At 40.5% G+C, this 21,791-nt stretch overlaps 1 protein-coding gene across 1 annotated transcript in view; it reads right to left on the bottom strand.

The window, feature by feature from the left end:
- Positions 1-7,631: 7,631 nt before the first annotated feature.
- The window catches only part of CHN2 (chimerin 2), a 160,665-nt gene continuing 146,505 nt past the window's right edge, over positions 7,632-21,791 (bottom strand). Inside the window, exons 10-13 of the mRNA XM_041466701.1 lie at positions 20,542-20,619; positions 13,940-14,077; positions 12,991-13,096; positions 7,632-9,503 (exon numbers count right to left, since the gene is read on the bottom strand). Coding sequence (XP_041322635.1) covers positions 9,332-9,503; positions 12,991-13,096; positions 13,940-14,077; positions 20,542-20,619 — 494 coding nt within the window. The 3' untranslated portion in view covers positions 7,632-9,331. The remainder of the gene's footprint in view (positions 9,504-12,990; positions 13,097-13,939; positions 14,078-20,541; positions 20,620-21,791) is intronic.

The following is a 21,791-nucleotide window of genomic DNA, read 5'->3' as shown; positions in this document are numbered from 1 at the left end:
GCCCCCGTGGGCGGAGCGGCGGCCCGGCCAGCCCCGGGGCCGGGCGGCTCCGCTCACCTGTCCGGCTCCCGCGGGGTGGGGCAGGAGGGGCCGGCCCCGGGACCGCGGGGCTGCACGGAGGAGCGTCGGTGTCCCCTCCACGGAGAGCCGGCGGTGGAGAGACAGGGGGAGGGGGCAGAGGAAGAGGAGGAAGAGCAGGGAGCCTCAGCGCAGGTGAGGCAGCGCCGTGAAATCCGGGGCTGCCGAGATGGATGCGGTGTTGCCGGCGTGCGTGGCCGAAACAAAATATCACTGCTTTTTGTTTGTGCACGTGATGGATGTGCGTGGGTGGGTATTTTAGAGCCTTGAAGAAAATAGAATTGTGGTTAAGTGCCCTTCTTTAAAAAACGAGTGGTGCTGTAGGTCACACGGTGTAGTCTGGTAGTATTCAAATTGACTTTGTACTGGGACTTTGACTTTCTGTGTGGTGATGTGTATATGACCATACAAACGACTTTGTCTTTTTTCATTCACCCAGAAAGGAGAAAAAAAGATTTGCTTGTGCCACACCATGTGTTAGAAGTGATTGTATGTTCTTTGGAGAACTATGCCATGTAATACGTATTTGATTCCTAACGCCCTTCCCATCAACAGTGCCACTCAAGGATGCCTGTGATGTGCAGAAGAGTGTGTGAAAGCAGCATATTTCAGCTCCATCTTCTTTTGCAGATCAACTTCTGCTACCTGCAGCTTCCCCGAATAGCCCGTAAAGATAAGAGGTATGGAAATTGATGAATGCAGGTTACTGAGGGAGAGGAGCCTGGGGCATGCCCGTACATTACTTTGTTGAGTGCCCTCTTCAAAGGCAAAGGCTTTTGGATAGGGAAGCATACACCTGAAAGTGCACACTCCAAACGATCATATCAATTAAAATCAACAGCAAAAAAATTCTCCTATGGAATAAAACATAAATTTCCAGCGACAAAAGATGGCCTTTACATTCCCTCCTAACAAGTTAGCAACTAACATTTTCCAAGACACAAAGTACCAGGGCATCAGGCTCTCTTGGGCCAAGGACAGTAGCAGACCACAGAGTCAAGTTTCTCCTTGTGACTGTGACCTACTGCTTTGCTACTCGTATCTGTAGAGAAAGAGAACACCAACATCTCTCTCCATCTTGTGTCCCAGGAAAGTGCCTGGGAAAAAGGGAATTTATGTAGAAATTAAGGTAGTTTTTATTTTTAAATGCTCTTTCACAAAAACATTGCTGCTTGTCTATTATAGCTTTCACTCTGCAAATAGGCTTATACAAAACATTTAGTATTTATTTTATTTTGATTACCATACACCTGACCTCTTAGCTCACAAAATACCAAACTTACATCAAATCAGTGTGGTTTTAGTTTTTTTTTTTTTCCAGTTAAATCCATTTCAAAGAGTCCTAGAATGAGAGATTTTTCCTTTTTGACAGTGTACTGACAGCAGAGTCTACTGAAAAGAGAGAGCAGGTTGGGAAGCTTTGTAAGAGACATGGGAGTGGGAGGATGCTGCCTGCATGAGTCTGTGGTGGTGCAGGAGGACAGCAAAACCTGCTCTGCTTTTGAAAGTCACAACATGCTGTTCCACAAGACTGTCACTAAGGTTAGTGTTTATACAAAAACAACTCTGACAGTGAAAATGTATGCTCTCTGCCTTTCTTGCTGCAGCAGTACTTGTTGCATTCTTTCAGTATACATATATTTACAGTGTTTATTTAAACAGAAAAGTAAATAACATATTGCTTGTTTCAATGCATGGAAGTTGGATGGTACATTCATCTAATAAGATTGCAGTTAAATTCTGTCCTGTCTTTGCAGGAGGCCGAGATAAAAAAGCAGTGGAGTTTTGTAGTTCCAGCTAGGGTGGATATGCAGGATTCTAGCAGGTGCCCCAGTACACTGCAAAATAAAATGGTAGGGTCTTTTTTAACATTATAACATGCTCCTTTTGTGTACAGTTGGACCATATTGATATAAGTTTCTTCATAACTCTTCAGGCTCTCCAAAATTCAGAAATATCCTGGTATTTTCAAGACTTAGATTCTGAAAGACTGATTTTAATGTCAGTCTTCAAACTAATCTTATTTGCAACCCCTAACTGTTACTGCAGTGAATTAAAAAAAAATAGTATTTCTTACAGTTCCCACTATCCTTTTTTCAGTCTTTGCAGACCCTACTGTGCTCATGTTGAAATTGGGCTCTGGAAAGCTTGGATTGCCAAACCACACCCTTATCTAATCGTGTTGAGGGGACCCATTTCTACTGGCAGGACAAGAGAGGCACTGTCCGCTGCAGACATCAGCCTTCCCAACACCATGGAACACTTTGGTTTCCAAAGCTCTGATATTCAATGCAGTTACAATTATACCAAGGGGATCCCCAGAAGCATAACATGCGCTAGTGAATATTGCTATCAGAACTCTCATTTTCCCTGAAACCCCAACCATCCAGCAAATATACTGGATGTTTGAAACTTGGGTTTCTCAAATGCTAATGTCAAGGCCAAGGATGTGTTCATACCAATGGAAAAGAGCGTGGCACTGGCACCTATAGAGAGCAGAGCTCTGCTAAGGTCCATCTTCCCTGTTGACTATCTTCCAATATTCAACATTTGTATTTTCAAGTTTCAATTCAACTCTTAACCCTGCCCTGATATACAACTGAGCAATGGGCTCATAGGAAAAAAAAAAAAAAAAAAGCTACACTGGTACCTACTGGCACAAGTTGGCCCTTTGACATTCAGCATTAAAACCAGTTCTTGGAACTCCTAAATCTCAGAGCCTAAAAGTTATGTTAATTTAAACCAGTGAACCTCTGTACAAAGGAAAATATCACACAAACAACTGTCTCCCATCTGTGTTGAGTTGCCAGTTCAGAAGAAGCCAGCAGTAACTTAATTTCTCATAGATTTAGATTTCCATGTGCTAGCAGCATCTCAAACCTTAGCTTTACTATAATAACCACAGGAAGGACTCCAACCATTTTATAATGGGCAAGAACATTTTCTCTGTTGACACCAGGCTGCTGCTCAAGACTGTGGAACTGCAACATTCATTACCAGTCTACGTCTGCCCTGCCAAAGAAAAAAAAGGAAAAAAAAATTATTAGCCAGGGCATGGGTGTTAACCCTGCACCTGGTGTATTTAGCCTATTAGTGGTGACTCCCTGGCATAATTTTAAATTTGGGCTTCTATCTGAATGTCCACTGGTCAGGCATGGTTTCAAGGCAGCGGGAGCAAAGGATTATTCCCCTTAAGCAGGATGGATGAAACTATAAAAGTTTGTCACCCTCCCCAACTTAATTGCAACAGGCTTTGCACCATTCAACACTTCAGTTCACAACCACTCCTCATATAGTAGTCTAGGACATGCATTGCACCATAGCCTCTAGACAAAAAACAAGTCTCAAAGGCCACAGGTGACACTGAGAGGACCTCATTTAAGTACAATGTAATATGGATAGGGCATGGTTGCCTTGACTCCATTTTATTGACTGACACAGATGTAGTCTTAAGTTTTCTGATCTTACCTCCAACACTAGGGCAGGCAACATCCTTATTTACATGGGTCCTGTGAAGGTAGCTCTGTGAAGGGAGCTAGTCGTGCAGCAAGGTGTTAGCTTAGTGCTAGTGCTCATTCAATGGGAAGTTCAGCTGCAGGAATAAATTGTCTCAGAACTCAACAGGTTCTGAAGCTTTACCTAAAACACTACAAGCCCCAAAACTCCATCAAAACACACTGTAAACACAGCTCCTCAAATTTTCGGTTCTCAGCCAGTCTCTGACACCAGCCCTATTCTTACATTTGTATGTCCAGCAGCAGTCTGATTCTTTGAATCTCAAACTCTTTAAAATTTTTCTTCTCTTTCACCCTTACAGTATCTGAAGATAAAACTAAGGTCCTATTCCTTCAGCAGATCAGAAAAATATGATTACTGACTGTGGCTATTGACCCTTCCTAGCTCTGAAGGCCTTGCAGAAAAGTCTGTTCATCCAATATTCCTATTCTTAACCAGAGAATCCTTGGAAATCTGTATGGAAAGACAGAGCTGATCATTAGTGATACCAACATGCTGCAGTTTTCGCAACTTTGGGAACCACTCAGTCATTAGGGATTTAGATTTCCAAGGTCTGTCCCTACTTTAATTAATTCCTACTTTAATTGTAACTGTGACACTCATGTCTGAAACAACAAAAACCCCACCGTGAACAATAGCTCCTTATAGACATCATCCCTATAGCATCGTTCCTATTCCCAATACTGAGGGCTGTGCAGCTTGCAGTGACAAGTCTGGTTCTTCAATATTTGGATTACTGACTTAACCCTAACTGTTACCTATGGATGTTATGGTACCTATGGAGCCCAGTCTCCTGAAGTTCTTGGGCAGCAGCATGTGGTAATTAATGTGGATTTTTATGTACATTGATCGTCATTGTTCTCTTCCCTACAGTAGAACAGAAATTAAGGTGTCTTCAAATATGACTGGCAGCAATTTATGCTCTTCAAGATCTAACTCTAGTCCTCATTATAACATTCCTTTTAGTGGTAGCAAATGGCTCATACTTTCAAGAAAAGAGAGAATATTTTGACTGGCACCTTGTCAGGGCTCTGCAGTGAAAGCAGCTTCCAATGGCAACCTTGGTTTTTGCCATCCCCAAATCTGCTGCAAACTGAACCCTGACAGTTTTTCTACTTAGAAGCAGCAGATCATTTCTACTGTTGCTTACAAAGCACTTGCTCCATCTGACACAAGCTTTCTTCCTAACTGCAGTCCTCAGAACATCCTGCAATAATCCATGTCCTTCAGGCTTTGAATGCCCAGTCCTGGCACTACCTGTAGCATCAGCGTAATTATATTCAGAACACCATGCCTTTGGAGAAAGATAATGTAAAGTATGGCCCCATATAAGATCCACTGATGTCCTGAATCTGCAGGGCCTAGAGCAGTCAGCAATAATCTTAGCTCCCTAAGGTTCAGATTTCTGAATCTTAACTGTTTTCTTTAATCAAGGAATTAATCTCTACAGCTAAAGAACAAAAAGCGTATTGATGCTCTCACCCTTATCTCTATGAGCCCTATAGTCTCTTCATTCCCTTGAGATAGCTGTAGGGATAACAATGTAATACTGCTTTGAAGATCCAGTTGGATGGCATTCTTCTTGCCTAAGTGTTTGTGAACTACCTCCCTACTCAAAGAGTTTCTGTGCTCTCAGTCCCTGGTTATGGGTAGGGGGTTTATTGGCACTGCAATATTTTTCCTCTCTTTTCTGCAGAACTTCACTCTGTACTTGTCAATAAAAGAGATAAGAAGATGGTCAGACAGGCTCCTGCAGGGAGGTTGCAGAGGAGTTGGACTAGATAGCCTTTAAAGGTCCCTTCCAACCGAAACTATTCTATGATTCTGTGATTCAGTCCAGCTATTTATTACTCTAGGTATTTTCAACACCTCTCCAAGGTCTCACAAAACCCAGAGTTTAACCACACCTGCAATCCCTTCTACCTCCCATGTGCTGTGTCCCAGGTCTGTCCAAAACCTTGTTTCAGAAGAGACCCCAAACCTGATACATTCCTTCCCAGAGTCTTAGGCTAAGTGTCCCCGAAGAACTGTCTCTCTCAATAAGACTCAAATATTGTGTGAGCTTTGAGAACACTATATGTGGGGGAAAGTGTAGTCTTACCTCTTTAGAAATAAAATGAATGTGGTTCCAATTCACCCACGTTTGTGCTATGTTAGACCTGTTTTGTAGTTTAAACTGACCTCAGCTTGCAAAGCAGAGAGTTGAGAACAAAGCTCTGTCTTCTTTGTACTTTGGAACCTCATGTTAAAAAAAAGTTTTCCTTACTATGCACTTTGTTTCTCTTTCTTCCCCCCGCCCCCCCACCCCGCCCCAAACTCTTCTCCTTCCTCAGTGACTTCTACATCCTTTGTCCAATTCCAATAGTATTTGACAGCAGGATAGAGATAATTAAGTTTCTGAGCTACTGGTGTCTGGGTGGAGGAACTCCAAGTTGATGTCTCATTTGAGGAAACCCTTTGACAGTTCCCTGTCCGGTGCCCTCTCAGGATGTGTGTGTTTTGGAGTCAGGCACAGAGCATTCCGCCTTGTCTCCAGCGTGGTGGTGTCAGGAAAACAATTCCTTTGCTCACCTCCCTGGTGGGTTCCAAATACTTAAACCTGACAGCAGTGAGTCTACAAAGATGAGTATAAAGAAGAGATTTCAACTGTTCCAAGGCACTCTGGAAAGTTATCACCTTACAAACCATTAACATAACTTTAATGTAATGTTTCACTGATCGTGGCTAAGACACTTCTGCTTTCTGGAAGGCAAGTTGTCTCTCCCCAGCTGCTGTGAGGGTGTACAGAGTGGCACCCAGAACATGGGGATAGTTGAATGGCAGACAAGAATTGGGAGTGGGTGGCTGCAGGAGGGGACTTGCTGCTTCACCAAAGACCTTCTCCAATAGCTGGAGGGGAACAAGGTTTCTGCTGAACACCTGGCTGCAAGCAGGATCCACTGCAGTCAGACACTGGTGTCTCACCTGCCCCCAGAGGTGCAGAACTGTCTTCTACTTGAGATGAAGTGACCTAGCAGGGAAGTTACACGGGCTCACACCTGGAGCATCCACCTGGAGCATCTTTCAAAGGACTCTTACTACTTGCTGCTAGTGCCATGTGTGAGATAAGTCATCATGCTCTTGCTGAATGCTTTGAAGCAAAGGGAAGGATTTGGTTTAATCCAGTCAAACCCATTTTTTCCCCCTGTGTACTAGATTATAGATTTCCATTAAGAGTAAACATGATTTTTCTACGGTCTCAGCAGTGAGTTTTGTAGAGGGAAGTCTGCTGCCTTTTTACTTCCTCAAATGGTGAATCTGAAATGGTCTGACCTCACTGTGCCACTCAACCCCAGGTGCAGCAGTGATGGCCACAGCAAGTCTGACACGAGATGAAGCCTTCACAGCACAAGGTGGCACTGATGAGGTGTGGAGGGGACTGGGACCTTTTACCTCCTTGTTCTTATGCCCCGAGGATGCTGGACATCGGCTGATCAGTTAGCCAAGTGAAATGTGAACAATTTAGTAGATATTTGTGTTTTAAGATGCAGAATCATACTCATCCCTCTGTCCAACAGATTACAAACTTCTGCTCTCCAGGTACTGAGCATGGCACACTGCCTTGTGCTGTCATCAAATCCTTAAGATGGGACATGTGTTGGAGATTCCAGGCAGTGAGACAAGCTAAAGATGCCTGTGTTCTACCTTAGAAAAACAACTCATAATGCAACTGACCAGAAAAAAATAAAGAAAACCATTGTTAGTCAAATTTCTGTGTGCAAGAGTGTGGAAAAATACTCTGATGGCATTGATTGATGTTGGGATTCATTGCTTGCTTGAAGTTTTGCATAGAGGTGGTTCAGGGTGGTCTCTGAAAATAAATGTGTGCATGTGCTTGGCTGTGGTAGTATGGGCAACCTAGTGCCAATCTGAAACAGCAGCCTGCAGTAAAACTGTTCAGATTTTTGAGCAGGAAAGTTTCCAGCAATGTCAGGATGGTAATTAGCGATTGATTTTTGTTTGGCAGCTTGCCGTGTAGTCAGTGACAGACACCAAAACTCTTTTAACACATTTAATGGGATTTTTCCTTCCATTTACACTATCATAAATTACAAAGCATATTTCACTTCACAAAATAAAACCATTTCCAGATCATTTTTATGACAGTATTAAGTAGTACATAACCTACAACAAATAGTCCTGTACAAGGCAGGAGGATCTATGGAAGTATTGGGAACTCAGACTATTTAGCACTTGCTCTGCAATCTGGATTAATCTATCTAGCCCTTAGTTATTTCTCTAGAAGACGACAAATTTACAGTCATACCCTCTACCTCTCTTCATTATCATAGTTACACATATTTTTCAATTTGAATAGAAACATGTGCTCCCTGAAATAATTCAGGAAACTGCACCACTGAGTTACCAAGCATATGATATACAAATGATCAAGATGAAGGAGTATTAGAATTTTTTTGTACTGAAAATTGAGTTTGGTAGTAAAGTATGTTGATTTTCTATGCTTGCAGAAACATTTCATGCTGAGTAAAGTTTTAACATTAGGAGTAAGTTGCAGTTAGACTACGAACCCTGTAGGTCAATGTTTGTGAGGGGAGAAAAATATTAAAATTTGGTAATAATTAAATTTACCAGCTCCCACGTGTCCTACACATTCTGTCTTTCTTTTTTTTTTTTCTTTTTTTCTAACAAACCATCAGGAAACACATTCAAGATAAATACCTACAATTTTAGCTGATTTACTGTACATTTATAAATAGAGAAACATGACAGAACATAAGTCAATTTTTACAGAAAAACAAATCCTTCATCATTCACCCAAAAAAGTGCTGACTTTCAACAAGGCCAGAAAATATCCAGTGTCCCAGCATCACGTAACTTATATATTACTGTAATCCAAGAAAAATCTGGCATGTGAAACTGATAATACCACCAGGACTTTGAAAAAAATTCTCAAGACCTTATTTTACATGGGGTTAAAAAAAAAAAAAAAAAAAGAAAAGAGAATATACTATATGTTTTGGGAAATAGCAAATGGCTGGAAGTGTACAATCCTAGGGTGCTAGTGCCTAAATGCAAACAAACCTAAGGAAAGCTGAAATATGCACAAGAAAGGTATTCTTCTTTAAAACACTTGCAATGGAAGAGGTATGTCAGGATAATACTGCATTAGTGGCAATTGTTTTCAATATATCATAGCAAAAATGCAGGAAATAATTACGTGAAAATAATCAATGCACCGCATTGATTTATAGTTTGCTAAAATAAAATGCCATTCTTTCAGCTAGGTAAAGTAAAAATATCTTTATAATATAGGTTCTGTTTCACAATTGACATATATAATTACGTCTCATGAAGAAGGAAAGGTATAGGCATATACAAGTAACACTGATTAAGTACCTTTTTGCTTCTCTAGCCATATTAAAATACGTTTTGTGTTTCTTAATAAGTTAACAATAAAATTGTTTGAAACTTCTCAAAACAAATATACATCTGAGGCAAGGCAAAAGATACAAGGTAAGAGGATTTTTTCTGACCTTCTTTTTCCCTTCCACAAAGAGGCATATGTCTATGAGACATAGGCTTTCCCTAAACATTTTGGCATCCATCTGCAACTTTGCAGAAATTGAAGTGCAGTCAAGGAACTCTTCCTTTCTGTTTAAAAAAAATTAAAGAAATGTTGTTTTTACTTCAGATTAATTATCTTAAAACAAATGGCTTTGAAGATATGCCTCTCTGACTAGAAGAGAACATCTTCATTTTCTATTAAAATCTGCACAATTAACTTCTGGTACCGCATGTCATTCAGTGTAGCAAGGGTACTGTCCTCTGGAGGTCTCATTAAAGTAGGTCCAAACACTATTCCCAGGTTTTCAGCATTCATAAAATTCTCCTTTTCATGCAAGGTAACCCTAAAAAAAAAAAAAAAAAAAAAAAAAGAAGAAAAAAAAAAAAGAAAGTAATTAGTTGCTCACTTCCCAGAAAAAAAGAATATCTGCATCTTTGTCTGTAATCTTGCTTCACATCAAGCACTGGTACGTTGACATTTTTTGTTTTTCTCGATATAGTAACTGTTTCACAGTTCTATATTGTTATTTTTTCACAACAAGTACAATGCAGCTATGGTAGTACTGTGATTTTTACTGCCTTTAAGCACCTCTCATGGGCTCTTCAGTGATTTTTCCATGTGACTGTCTGTTAGGGTGTAAGAATTAGTGGCAACTGCTTTTTTTAAAAGCATAATCATGATTTAAATGATGATGTATGTACCAGTCCTCTATGCTACAGTAACTGCAGTTGTGCTTCGTATCACATAGGGGGTGAGGGTGTGCTCCACAAATACAGGCACGGATTTTCCTTAGACTACCAATGTTCCCAGACATGATCCCAGCCTGCATTTAAGCTGGCTTGCTTAAATCAGGCTGCTATAAATGCCACCAATCCATGACAGAGAACAGAGGCACTTCAGGGAAGACCTCAGGTTGTTTTGTTTGCTGACAGGTCATATAAGGTAAATACAAGAATAGATGGACTGCTTGTGGCTGAAGCAAAGAAAGGCCACCAAGGATTGGCCAAGCTGCAGAGAAGTCAGCTCTGTCTGGAAAATCAGTCAGGCCTGTGGAAAATGCAAGGTGTTCTCAAGGTTTCCCTCCAGGTAGCAGTGCTGAATCACATCAGTGTTGTCCTATTTGAGTGGCATATTGAGTTCAGTCCTGAGAGTGCTCTTGCACTGTGCTGTAGGACAGCCACAGTCCCTTGATCCATTACGTCCTTGATCAGTCATGGACCAGACATTTCCTGTGAAAAGTACAGCCAGGATAAGGTTTCACCTCTCCTTCATACAACTGCTCTGTCAGGGTGAAGCACATCTAGTTTTGGAGACAGCTCTCCTGGAAACAGCTGAGGCCTTCCCTGGACATGGCAATTCCCAGCTGGATTCACTCATGCCATCACAGGAGCACAAAGTGGCTGAAACCAGAAGTATGCTGGTCTTCCCTTGTTTGCAAAGTACTCATATGACTTGGTTGTGCTTCTGCTGTCATCTCTTTGCAAAGAATGGCTCTGTCACAGAAAAATGCTTTTCCTCTTTGCTTTCAGGATAGAAATCCATTAGTGCCCCTACTCACAGATACTTCCTCATCTTCTAGCACATATATTAGCTGTGCTTTGCAAGAAGCGAAGACAAACCAAGGCTGCGAAGCCAAAGACACCTCTTCACCTTGAAGCTGAAGCAAGTGTATGTCTGACACTCTGCTTTCCCTCTGTGCATGTATGCAGCACAGATGTTCAACAGCTGTGCAAACCTACACAGATCTTACTAGCAACTCTGTTCAGGAGTGTGGGGCTTGCTGCACTAGTGGGGTGAACACAGAGAAGATTCAGAGCTTGACTGCAATGTCACTGTGGATGGAGTTGTATTTCAGGAGCACTGCTCATGCTATTGCATTTCCTTCAGTTTTGAGCAAAAAGTTATCAGAAAGGTAATTAATTGACCCACAAACTCATTTTTTGTTGCTGATGTTGTCCTCTGCTGGATTTTCCTGTGCTTTTAACAACTCTGGAGTTTCTTTTCAAATGAGAAACAGCAGTGGTGTAGAGGTTGTGACCCTGCAGTCCTTACATAGACTCCTTTATACCGGCACATGTTTTATCCATGCAGGAAGTGTCCTAGGGGGTTGAAATTGGAACTGTGTGTTTAATCTACAGAACAGCATAGTCTGAACCTTAATGATTCCTCTTTCACATTCAGATCTCTCCAACAGATTCTCCATAGGAACTGACGTGCACTTGATTTCCATGCAGACACTAAAAGCTATAATTTGGGAATGGAGAGGAAACTCACTGCGTGACTTGCAGATATTTGAGAGAGGAAGCCTAATCAGCACCTCAGACTCTTTCTGCCTCATCAGTAGTTCAGCTCAACAGCTGAACCAAAGTCTGGACTGCAGTTCATGAGAAGCAGGAAGGTAAGTCCATACATGTCTATTAAAAATTTGCTGCCAGGATATGAAAGTACTGATTCTGTGTGCAGATCACATTTCTACAACCTCCACAGGCCTTCTTAAAAGCTAATGTGAATCATCATCAGTTGTCCATGCATATGTACTGGCAAAGGTGGATATTTGCACATCTCATTTCTGCAGAGTCCAAAGAAGCTCCTGCATGCCCAGGTAATGTCCCATCAAGAGGAAAAATTACTCAATTGTAATGACCTGAGTTGATTCAAAATGAGGAAAAGTCTCTGCATAATGTGAACCTGATAGAGCATGAAATGCACTTCACAAAAGTTCTCTGATGCAGCTTTATGTGAATTGAGGTCTTTTTAGGTTGGCATTAATAGTGCAGATGAAACCCAGGAAGTACTCCACATTTACGCTGTGTTGCAAGTAGTGGGACAACTAAGAAGAGATCAGTGATTTTCTGAATAAAAGGTCAGTAGCTTTTTTCCTCCCTTATCTCTTCTTCTGTTGTTTCCAAGTAGCAAAGTTTAACCAGAGACAAGGAATAACTTGGGCAATATAGCCATAAATGAAGGCCTGCTTTGAGATGACAGCACCAGTCTGTACTCAGCTTCAGTTTTTAAAAACTTACAAAAAAGCCCTCTTGAGGCATGTAAATACCCAGAGCAGCAAAGTAGAGTTAGCATGGTTTTGAAAAACAGTTTTGCTTAACATGAGTGGAAGTGATGGACCCCCTCTGGAACAGTCCTTAATTTTTCTAGGTACTTAGCTGAAAAACTTGGAAAACTTGGAAGTACAATCCTAAATACCTTAAAAATTAAATTTAGGCACTTTAAAAAATTTTGTATGCGTTATGAAGCTTTATGAAGCCCTTCATGGATGTCTTATGTATGCCTAAAGAAGTTTTGGAAAGCAAATGAGGCAGAACATGTTTAAAACCAAGAGAGATTTAACTGGGGCCTGTATTACTTTTACTAGTCATGTAAAAATAAGCCCTGCTTGGTTCTTGACTTACTGTGATGTGAGGAAACAACTCATAAGAGACAGCTCTTTCCTTTTAGGGTTATTGTTCAAGAAGACAAAACAGGAGGTAAGGGGAGGCAGAAACAAAGCATGGTCAAGTGCTGCCTCACAGCAGCACATCTCTGGAATACCCACCATTGGGTATTTTTCAGATATTATCTGCCTTAGAGAAGTATGACAAATGTCAATTAACTCTTGAAAGGTTTGAAATAATATGCCAGCAAAAGGATCTATGCTACATAAGTGCACAGCTTATATGCACTTATACAAACAGCTTGTCTGCTTATCTGTAACATTATTGGTTTAGAGGCAGTGCCCTAATGGAAGCTTTATTAGGACTTTCTGTAATATTTCTCTTTCAAAGCAGAAAATTGTTAAGCTCTTCAAGAATTACCCTGCATGTCAATTAACTCACTTTTTGAGATGAATCATTAGGTATCTAAGTGTCTCGTAGTGAGCAGCAGGGAGTAACATCAACACTTCATGTATTGCTTCTAGTCGTTCATCAGCATTGGAGATTTCTGTAAAAACACCAAACAGGATTAATGTTAATAGGGCTTTCCATGTGTACACAGCAATAAATCAGGAAGATAACTTATTATTATGGAATCATGTACAAGCCATTGACTGTGCTTGCAGGGATAAATATTGCACTCATAAATGTGACGCTTATCAGCAATTTCTGCATCCTCCAAAAAAAAAAAAAAAGTTTTAAAAAGAAATCATCAACAAAGACCTTCCAGGAGTTATCTCCATGGTCTGTAGCTCTATCTACAGGTCTGTCTAGGTACAGAACCTGAGCTTTGTTAAGTTCTTCATAATACTATTCTGCCCAGAACTGCCTATTTCAAATATTACAAAAGATTACTTTCATTGGCCTTCAAAACTAGATGACAGTGTAGATATATGACTTTAGAAGACTATGCTTGAATATGTAGGTTTAGATACAAATTGGAATGACATGGAATTACTTCAAAATTTCTTAATGTATTTAAATATGTAGGTGTCAATGATACCTACATATGCTGAGCATCAGTGCTCATTTAGAACTGTTTGGAAATCTCTAAAAATTTGAGCATGATGTACACTATTTTTTTATCTTGACATACAAAAAGACACTGAAACCACACTTTTGGATACTAGTCAGTTATTTTAATACCAAAATAACAATTTTTTTTAACCTGCATGACATCCCATCTGATGAACAATCAGGCAGAAGCTTCATGTGAATAAAGGACATGGCAGAGAAGGAATGAAGACAGCACCCATTGTCCCAGTTTTTTTCTGTCCTTTCATTTAACGTGGACAGCTTTATGGATGGGAAATGGAAATAAAGGTTGGTACAAATGCCAAACAATACTTACTTGCTGCCTCTATGAACTTGGAATAGGTGTCATAGGTGATCACGGGAATTGGTAAGTCTCTGAAATATAGCTTCAGTGCTCCAGCAATGATGTTTATGTCTGGATAAATACTGGCAGAAATATCAGCCTTGTCACCATCTAGAAAAGGAAGAAGAAATCTGTTTAAAACCACCCTAATTTTGATGGAAGCAAGGCTAGTCTTCTAAGTCAGATTTATTGTGTGCAACCTGACAAGAAAATCAACCTGAAAGTGCTTGGAAGGCTTAAATGAGAATATATTGCTACCAAGTTTACAGTATATCAATGAGGAATGGTAGTTTCTTTATGTTTTAGTAAACAATTTATTTGTTCACATGTCTTGGAGGGGCTGGTGATTACAGCATCCATATCTGCAGTGCAGCACCTCAAACATACTATTTTAATGTTGGATGAAAAACCATGTTAATAACATATTTCCTGCATTTAGCCCATTTATTCACTGAAGCTATTAATAATTTGTTCTGACATAATATTTTCCATCTGCATAGGAATATGCACCATATTTTCATCTCTATTTGGAGAAAGAGAGGCATAGAGAAATAACATAAATTTCCAATGACCCTCAGGAGACCAGTTGGAAAAATCAAGAAACATCCAAATCTTGCATATCTTGTACCAACATATTAGTGATTAGCTGAAAAGAAAGCTGCCTTATTTTCTGCTATCTTCTAATGTCTTAATATTTGACTTATTTATTTATAGCAAAGATCTGAATTCAAATGGGCATGCTAAGGAATTTAGCTATACAATTATTCTGAAATGTGCATCACAGATTTTTAAATTAATATGGATACTTGTAATGGATGAAATGCTAAACAGATGCATCTGAAAAGGCATACATTTTGTTTGCCACAATATAACAGTTAGTCAGAACTCTGTGAAAGAGCACTTTTAAACACATGAGCTTAAAGTTTACTGGTGTTGCTGGGAAGTCCTGGCTTGCAATGAGTGAAATTACAAAAAGTAGCAGCAAGGCAGGAGCACTGTAATTCTTCACGTTCAAATGACCACCTCTGTTCTGTACTACCTAGTACCCTCATAACCCACATTTTTTTCTCCATATCAGGAAATTCTGCTGTCCTCCCTTCCTGGGACCTCTCTATCTTGGTGGTCTTCCAGTAGAAAGATGGTCAAGTAGGGGCTGTGGCTGTCTGGATTTAACCCCCAGCTTTACCTCAGGCTTCTCGGGGATCAGTTGTAGCCTGTAGTCCCTGTTTGCCACCCTTTAGCTAAGGATACTACACTTCCCTCAGGGCAGGTGGTGCAGTGAGGACCACACGGTGAGTGTGGTGATGCCAGGTTCTGCCTGCTTGTGCAGCAGAGAGGGGTTTGCTGTGTCTGCCAGGAGCTGCAGGCACAAGCTTGGGCTGTTACCACCAAGGTGCTGACATGTTGTAAAGCCATTGCTTTGTCTCACAGTGCTTGTGGACATGCCCTGATACAGACAGATGAGTGGGGGTGCTTGATACCAAGATGGAGATAAAGGCTTTCACAGCACAGTAAAAGAGTTTATATTGATTGCAGACATTTTATACAAACCTATGGCATCAATCTTGCAGGGATACGTCCTGTCCAACGTATGCACATAATTCTCATTAAGACTAATAGCACTACATGTTCTCATCAAGAGGAGATTATATGCTTAAGTGTTTAAAACAAACAGCCTTTCTTGATGCAGCTGAGCAGTCTGAATACATCCATCAGCATTTAATTTAATACAGCATCAATAAGCCCTAGGAGGATGTTTACACTGCCCCAATCTTTTGTTTAATCCACACATTCCAGGCACGGTGGCATTAGTCTTGTACAGCTTTGTGTGGAGAGCTCTATTTAATTGCTGAACACTGAGCACTCAAAATGCTCCACTGAAAACAGATACCTCCAAGGAGCCAGCAGCTGCATCAGAACAGATATAGCAAAGCACAAACTTACATCTTTTATCCAGGTCACCAGTATACTAAATGGAAGTGTTATTTATTTAGTGCTTTTACAAAGCAGCCCGGCAAGCTTCCTTAAAGGGGCACTTCAGCTCGAGGTACTTCAAAGTACAATGTACTTCAAACCTCTTATTTACATATGTGCTTACTGTAGGAAAAATTATGAATTCCTGAGTCAAAGATTTTACTCTTCTCTTCAGAGACAAATACACATCCATTGGAAATGCACTGAAGTTTGTTTTAAAGTGAGCCCAGCAATACATCTGTTGTAATATACCCTACACATTTTTTAGCAGATATGTAGGGATTGGTGTGTGTATGCATATATGAATTACATGTGGTTTACATGCTACCTTCTGCATTACCACAATAATTTTTTCACTCTTCAATACAGGAACTTTTTCAGATTGTAGTTGTTATTTGCAGTAAAATTGCAGCATCCATATGTTAATATAGTTTTGTTTTTTATATTTTGGATTACAAACACGTAGTCAATTTCAGCTTTACAAACCTAATTCTACCCAAACCCCATAATTTCTCTTGCTTTGTTAGTTTGACTCTCAATGTATTTTGTTGTATTATGCTGAAATTTGAATATCTCAAGAAAAATAAAGTTTTTATTCTTTTCCTTAAAGGTTTCAGCTGATTTCAGATGCCATTGAAATTATCAATAGTTCATTACAAAATGAAATAGAATAAGTATTACATTCTTAAAGCCTCACTCATGCCCTCTGAATACTGAATTAGATTTTATTTAAGTTCCTTTTTCCTAAGTGTTTTTTTTTAATGCACATCCTTTACCATGCTAGCATGCTTCTTTTAGTTTTTTCTTGGATTTGGCATTTGACAGGCTTTCAGCTACACTGGCAAAGGAGTATGATTTAGGATGCCTCTAAGTACTCATGTAATATTTAACAGCATAATATTTTTAGCAAATGTATTGTACCAGCCAGTTGTACAAACAACTGGGGGTACAGAATGTGGTGGTGACAATGGCAGCTCTGTGGATAAAACGCACAATGGGTGTTCTCTGGATGCCACAGCGCCACAGCTCAACAATGCTGACAGAGAGCAACTGTCACTCTACAGCACCAACATTCACCAGATTAAATAAATCCACATTATTCCCCTCCTTCTCATTACAAAAATCACTAAAATGGAACATTGTCAATGCCTCAGAGAGCCTAATGCTAATTTACAGTAGGGGTATTTACACTGCTTGGGCTTTGGAAGGCAGCTTAAATCAGATGAGGCCCAACTTCACCCTTTTTTAAAACCAACTATCACAGCTACATTTGGCCCAAGTTATATTATGTGGGCTGCTATTCTCTTCCGGAGATGGGAACTTTTTTCTGTTCTTGCTGTAATTCTTTGGAAGCACCAAGTGACTGCCTCTTTGTCAAGGCAGAATTAGTCAGAGGGAGAGCTGGCTGCTCTTCACTGCACCCCTTCAGCTGCACATGAGATCAGCAGGAGTGGTCCCCCACGGCCAAGTCAGCTCCCATGCCTCATCCGACTGTATCCTGCTGTCTTCTGGCCCCTGTGGCTTGATGAGGAGCTTGGAACCAGAACACTCGATGGCATTATTTGAAGGATGCATCCTGTGCATTAAAATGGGAGGACTCCTTGCCTGACTGTTTTCAAACTCTTTTACTCAATGCTGTATTTCTGGAGATGTGAAAGTGTCCTGGAATTTTATCCAGGTGCTTGGGGACTGCCTCAGAAACAATGGGCAGGGAGGGACCTCTGGAATGCTGAAGTACAGTGTTCTGCCACCACAGGCACCTTCCCATAAACCCTACAACTTCCATTTACAAAACTAGCTAACATTTTTTATCCCTGCTCTTATTAGAAGGTTGTTTGAAAGCTTTGCTTTCATATGGTTAAAAAATGGTCCTTAAATTGTTAAATGAAATTTATTCCTAGCCAGTGTACATCCTCCAGTAGTGTGCCAAGATTATCAATTAGATGAAAGAGTTCTCTTCTCTCATTCATACCCCTGCTCTCAGCATCTCCTCTGAATATCCTCCCCCCTAAAAAAAAAAAAATTAATTTCCTGTAATTTTAATTTTCCTGTAATTTACTTTTTTTTTTTTTTTTTTCCAAGTTTCTTTCCTGTAGTGCATGTGGAAATACGAATTCTGTAAAACCCTCACAAACTTCACTTTCTGGGCAGAAAATTAAATTTGAACAGAAAATTTCTTCTTGTTGAAGACAAGACCTGCCACCTGGCACTCAGATCCTTTCTCTCCCAGCTCTTTCACCTGGGACAGAGAACTGGGATAATCCTCATTCCTGGGATAGTTCACTCCATGCTGCTCTGGCTTCTAGTACTAGAAGAGTGAAGAGGGCAACAGAAAAGCAGTGTGTTCCTACCTATGGGGCTGGGATGCAAAAGAGAGGGTGGCATGCCTGTCTCTGTAAGGATCTGACAGGGAAGCAAACCCTGAGCTCTCAGGCTGGAAGTGTCTTGCCAATTCAAACTTCTGCCAGGTGACAACCACCTTCAAGCTGTGCACAGCCCACAAGTCAGAACAAAAAACCCGTTTTGTTTTTCTTTAAATCCTTTCCTGTAAAAACTCTCAACTCTTCCTGATTTTCCACCCCAGTTCAGGGAGAAAACATTTTCAACACAGGAAAGTGTTAAAAGTTGTCGGCTTCTGGTTCCCGCAATACTCCCGCAATACTAGTTCTCTAGCCCATAACAGGATTATGTTCTTTATTCTCCTGCTTTTATTCATGCCTTTTTATTAATGGCAACACCCTTTCCTTTCTTAGCCCTTTCCCCTCATGAAACTGTTAAAGAAAAATGAAGACACAGATTTTGGTATATTTCTGCCCAATGGCCTTCCCCACAGCCTTTGTATACAAACTCTGTTCTTGCTTTCTCTGCTTTCCTGTTTATCCATGCTTTTTTTCCTTTGGAAATCAATACTGCTAGTCACCTTCCTGTTTCCAGGTGCTGCTGCCGTTGTAAATCACACTGTTTTCCTTGCTGTGGGTCTAATCCAAGTGCACATTGCCATCAATTATGCCAGGAGTATACTTAATAAATAGGCAATAAGCTGAAGTGGCTCCAGTGGTTCAAAGCATTTGCAAAGGAACTACAGCTGCAGCAGTGTTGAAGCCATGCTCAGACATAAATTTAAATCTGCTTTCTTCCAACTGTTCCCTCTACAACCTGTGCCTCTCCTTCTGGGTTTCATCCAGGTTGTTACACTTAGAGGAGAATTAACACACAGAAAAAGAGTTTGCCAGGCCAGATCTACCTGCAGGGAGCAGAATGGCATCTATGAGTACTGTGAGCCTCCCAGGATTATTGCTTTTATTGCTTCATGTGGCACATCTGGAACACTACTGGCTATGATAGCAGTCATATCACTGTGCATCTCTCTGGCCCAGAGAATGGCTGACCTATGTGTGTGTATGCAAATCTTCACAGCACCCAACATATTTTAAAATATGTATTATTTTTTAAAGGATATTTCAGGATGAAAACAGCCGTTTTGGAAATTCCTGGCTGGACTTTCTTTGTGGAGATGTCTGCATAACAAACTGCCTCCAAACAAGAAATGCTGAGGCGCAGCAAGTGTAAGATGTGGCTCCCATAGACCTTGCTAGCCTGTGTAGCCTCCCCTGGAGCCCCCACATCTCCTGCCCATGGGTCCCCAGGGCACTCAATCCCTGCCTGAGTGACATCACAGCTGTCTCCAGCTGCACCATGCTGGTGTGGGGCCATCCACCCTTCTGGTCACTACCCTGACCCACAGGCTGACTCTCTGGTTTGACCTGGACTTTCCTCGTACCCATAGACTTGTGATCACAGGGCTGTGTCTGACCCTATTCCCTACCATGGCAGAGGCAATACAGGAAAAAATTAAGTAGGAAGGAAACCACTATTTATGGGAAGTGAGAATAATATTCATGTATCTTCTCAAATGTACTTGCAAAGGTATTTTCTATTGATGGAGGCCCTACCCTGTTGCTCACTTACATACACACTTAAAGTTAGTCCTGTGTGCAAAGACTGTGTGCACAACCAGAACCAACATAATCAGCTCAATCAATTAGAAGGGCTCTGAGGATGGTAATCAGGCAGTGTTTTAATTGTTAGTTTTTCAATATGCTGACCAACTAACCTCCTCAATGCCCCTCTCATCTGTTCAGATGCAATCACGTGCACAGTGGTGCAGTGCTTTCTACAAGGCTACATGCAGAAGGACTTCCCAGTTGGAGTTCCTGATCCTTAAACTCATAAATAGATTATTGTATTGTAAAGGGCTGAATCTATTAAAGACAGGACTAACAACTTTCCCCTGGTACCACCTATGCTCACACTTAAACTAGGTCCCTAGTCTGTGCTGCTAGGTTGAGCAATTAGCCAGTCCCCCACTTAAGCTTCTACACACCAATACTTCACGTTTAATTATTCCTTCCAACTATCAAACATAATTTATTCTTATGAAAAGGACTACACTTTAAACTGAGAAAAGACAGGTTACTTTCTGTTCTTCTGCTTATATGTCAGTTTCATTACCATGGTACATATATAAACCCTGAAAGATCTGAAATGTCCTAGAATTGAAAGCTTAGATTAAAACTGTACAAGATTAAAAAATGGTGTACCTCGATCAAAGGCCATTTTCACATCTTCAATGTGCTCAGTGAAGCCTGAAACTCTATAGAGGCCCTCAGACTTCAAACCTGAAACAAAAAGTTCTTGTTAACTTTAGTAACCAACAGATATTTAGGTTTAAGAACAATAAAGCAAGCACAGCAGACCTACTAAGTATATCAAAATGTTATTTGTAATGTGAAACTCTGGAGCAGTTAAGAAAGATCAAGATGATGTCAAAATTTTTTTAAAGGATTAAAGCATTTTAGAATTTATACTTTCTGATTTTGTTAGGTACATGGTTGATTTGATTGTGTTGGAGAAAAATACTGCAATTTGCTAATGGTGAGGCATGTGATGTTATTACGATTTATTCATTTTATGTAGGAGATTTTCCTGGATTTGGCTATAATTAATAAAGCTTTAGAGGTCTCCCTTCCTTTTACCAGTTGCCCAATGACAAATAGCAATGAAAATAAAATACTGCCTTTCCCTATGAGCACAATTCGTTCCTGTTTTGCTGTCAGCATTTATTTATATACAGCTGAGAGATGTGATGGATACAGTCCTTCCCCACATCAGTACATTCCTTCCACAGTTCTTTTACCACAAGAGATCTGCTCGCTTGCACAACTCTCCCCTCGTTGCTCCACACCAACATGAAATGCAGGGCAGCTCAGCAGAGCAAGCCAAGTTACACACACATTATTCATTTCAACCCCCTAATCCCTTATTGTAACTCTACACTGTGCTAACCTACTTAAAAGTTCCAATATTCTTTGTCTTAAGAACAAAATCAGAATCTTTCATAGTTCTGTGGCAGTTAAGGAAAGAAATATAAAGATGTTGAAAAAACAGAGAGCAGGCAGCAGATTTTACCTCAATCAATAAATGTACAAGTAAGTGATTAGATCTCAAATGCAGTGTAGCATCCTGCTATATCATCAGAGTAAAGCTCTTCTGTCTTAGTCCATACTATTCTTTCCATTTGTCCCTGTGATGATGATATAATCCTGCTAGAGCTTTACAGAGCTGTGCAGGGGATTTACTAGTAAGTCTTTGAGTCAATTCAGTAGATGATGTGTGGGTTTGAAATCCCTATGGCTAGTATCAGTGTGTTGCTATGCAGATTACTGGGATGCCATGAGTTCAGCATTATTAGATTCCTGTGCTGAAGCTGTGACTAACAGGAAAATTTGGCTTATTGGGCAGCACAACATGCACATTTGCTATCCAAAGGAAAAATACATGACTGTTACAG

The sequence above is a fragment of the Pyrgilauda ruficollis genome, unplaced genomic scaffold, assembly GCF_017590135.1.
Source record: "Pyrgilauda ruficollis isolate IOZ18807 unplaced genomic scaffold, ASM1759013v1 scaffold2, whole genome shotgun sequence".
Taxonomy (NCBI): Eukaryota; Metazoa; Chordata; class Aves; order Passeriformes; family Passeridae; genus Pyrgilauda; species Pyrgilauda ruficollis.
The sequence above is the reverse complement of the archived record's forward strand: the minus strand, read 5'-3'. Positions and strand labels throughout refer to the sequence as shown.